Here is a 2,500-nt window from a genome sequence, read left to right on the forward strand (position 1 = left end):
TGACCATCAAACAAACACACACTAGGACACTAGAGCCTTTCTTTCATTTGGATAAACACAAGGGGTCATCTACAGTGCCCCATCAACATTGCTATCCATTCACTCTGTTTCTCTAAATCCTGTCTAATGCTCCCTCTTAGGCCAGCTGAAGAGCCACTTCTGGACGGCGTGGCCGAGCAAACATGCCTGCTAATGGCCAAGGTCCCTGAGGTCACCTTCGCTGCACTCCGAAAAAGTCCTTGATGACAACGCGCCGCCTCTTTTCGAGCAAAAACGGCAAAAACAGAAGGAAGACCCACACTACACTGAAGCCCAAACCACACAGCTGGTGCACTGGTCTAAGCATGGGTTTAAAGATGTTTTAAAAATCCCACCGCACCCCCAGCGATGTAGTGTTTCGTCCATCGCCCATTAGGAAAGTATGCTGTCCCGACTGCACTGGATTCGCGCTGGGGTTGCGTGTCGACGTGGAGCCGGGAGGGATGCGGATCGGTAATTACACTGCACTGAGCTCATGATAATAAATAATAAGTGAACACATTGAACACATTCTTCCCACTGGGCTGCGGACAACAGGGCCAGCATGGGCTGAGAGGGTGCAAACAAGTCTCGGATTTCCCCCTAAAACGACTCCAGGAATTACACAGAGGTAGAGAGTGAAAGAGAGAGAGAGAGAGAGAGAAAGAGAGAGAAGGATCAAGAGAGAGAGAGAGAGGGGGAGTGGGAGGGAGGGAGGATAAGAGAAAGGGAAAGAGAGCGAGACAGAGAGAGGGGAAGGATTGACAACATGTGTCGGGGTATGCATGTATTAGGCGTATCATTTCCATATAAGGGTGAGAAACATGGGGAGCCGGCGTAACAGACTGCTGGGAAAAAATGTGGGGAACCTGATGTCATAATTGTTCAAAAAAAGGCAGCATTCTTGAGGAGCGTTCTGCTCGGCTCCGCTCTGTTCTGTTTTCTGCGGGTTCTGCGGGAGCTTGTGACTCAGCCGGCTGGCACTGCGTGGAGCCGGGGGAATGTCTCAGCGGAACCGAGTCATTTTCTGGAGGGGAACGCAGCAAGCCTGCGTGCAATGTGTGACTCAGCATAATTCAGTGTATGTGTGTGTGTGTGTGTGTGTGTGTGTGTGTGTGTGTGTGTGTGTGTGTGTGTGTGTGTAATCAGATACTTCTACAATTTCTTCATCCACTCCCTCCACCCATTCACTCTAATCATTCACTTTCTGTCTCTATCTCTCTCTCTCTCTCTCTCACACACACACACACACACACACACACACACACACACATACACACACACACACTCCGAACCCAGTGACTTTTTCTCTGCAGCTGTGAAGGCCATTTTCGCCGGCACTCTGTCTTGAGGCGTGTACACAAATGACACGCGCCGGTCACCCTGAGACAAATCAGCTAAACACACACACACACACACACACACACACACACACACACACACACACACACACACACACACACACACACACACACACACACACACACACACACACACACACACACAAACACACACACACACTGCACCAGCTGGGGAGACTCAGAGTGGGCCTGCACTACACACAGTCCGCAGTGAGCCTTATAAATGTGGTGGCAAGATCCTGGAGTGCAAGTGTGTGTGTGTATGCATGCATGTGTGCACACCGGATTATGTGCTTCCTGAGGTATTTGTGTGTGTGCGTGTGTGCGTGTGTGTGTGTGTGTGTGTGTGTGTGTGTGTGTGTGTGTGTGTGTGAGCATGTGTATGTGTGAGCATGTGTATGTGTGTGTTAGTGTGTGTATGAGTGTGTATCAGTGTGTGTGTTTGTGTGTGTGTCAGTGTGTGAAAGGAAAAGATGAGGGTTAAGAAACACAGCATCGCGGCAGGATTTCCAGCATGTGTGTGTGTGTGTGTGTGTGTTTGTATGTGTGTGAGAGAGAGAAGTGTATGTGTATGTGTGTGTGTGTGTGTGTTTGTATGTGTGTGAGAGAGAGAAGTGTATGTGTATGTGTGTGTGTGTGTGTGTGTGTGTGTGTGTGTGTGTGTGTGTGTGTGTGTGTGTGTGTGTGAGAGAGAGAGAGAGAGAGAGAGAGAGAGAGTGTGTGTGAGCGCTGCTGTGGTGTGTGAGGGTGAAGTGTGTGTGAGAGGACAGCAGGAGGCTTACACGGCTTCTTTGGACACTTCTGGCATTTGTGAAATCCCCAGGACGTGCCCACCGTTCCACAGCAGTCGTCCTGCTTCAACAGACCCGGGAAGGCTTTTCCACACTGCAACACACCACACAACACAACAAAGTCAGAGAGGAGAGAGAGAGAGAAAAAAGAGAGATGGAGAGAGGGGGAAATATCTATAATGCTTTTAGAACATGGGAGGAGGGACAGAAAGATTGAAAGAAAGATGGAGGGATAGAAAGAAACGTGAAGGAAAACAGACAGAGGATAAGACCATAGAAGATGAACAGAGCAAGAAAAAAAGAATGCCAAGGTGGAGAGAGATTCAGAAA

At 49.2% G+C, this 2,500-nt stretch overlaps 1 protein-coding gene across 5 annotated transcripts in view; it reads right to left on the reverse strand.

Annotated features, from left to right (window-relative positions):
* ltbp1 (latent transforming growth factor beta binding protein 1) overlaps nucleotides 1-2,500 on the reverse strand; it is a 130,736-nt gene that overhangs the window by 66,704 nt on the left and 61,532 nt on the right. For all 5 annotated transcript variants that reach the window (XM_076285649.1, XM_076285648.1, XM_076285650.1 and 2 more), the window contains exon 8: nucleotides 2,162-2,264. In XM_076285649.1, the coding sequence (XP_076141764.1) occupies nucleotides 2,162-2,264 (103 nt within the window). The remainder of the gene's footprint in view (nucleotides 1-2,161; nucleotides 2,265-2,500) is intronic.

This window comes from Alosa pseudoharengus, unplaced genomic scaffold, assembly GCF_046254945.1.
Source record: "Alosa pseudoharengus isolate Yale_2024_CS ecotype anadromous, Long Island Sound unplaced genomic scaffold, YU_APseudo_1.1 YU_APseudo_1.1_scf_15, whole genome shotgun sequence".
In the NCBI taxonomy this organism is placed as follows: domain Eukaryota; kingdom Metazoa; phylum Chordata; class Actinopteri; order Clupeiformes; family Clupeidae; genus Alosa; species Alosa pseudoharengus.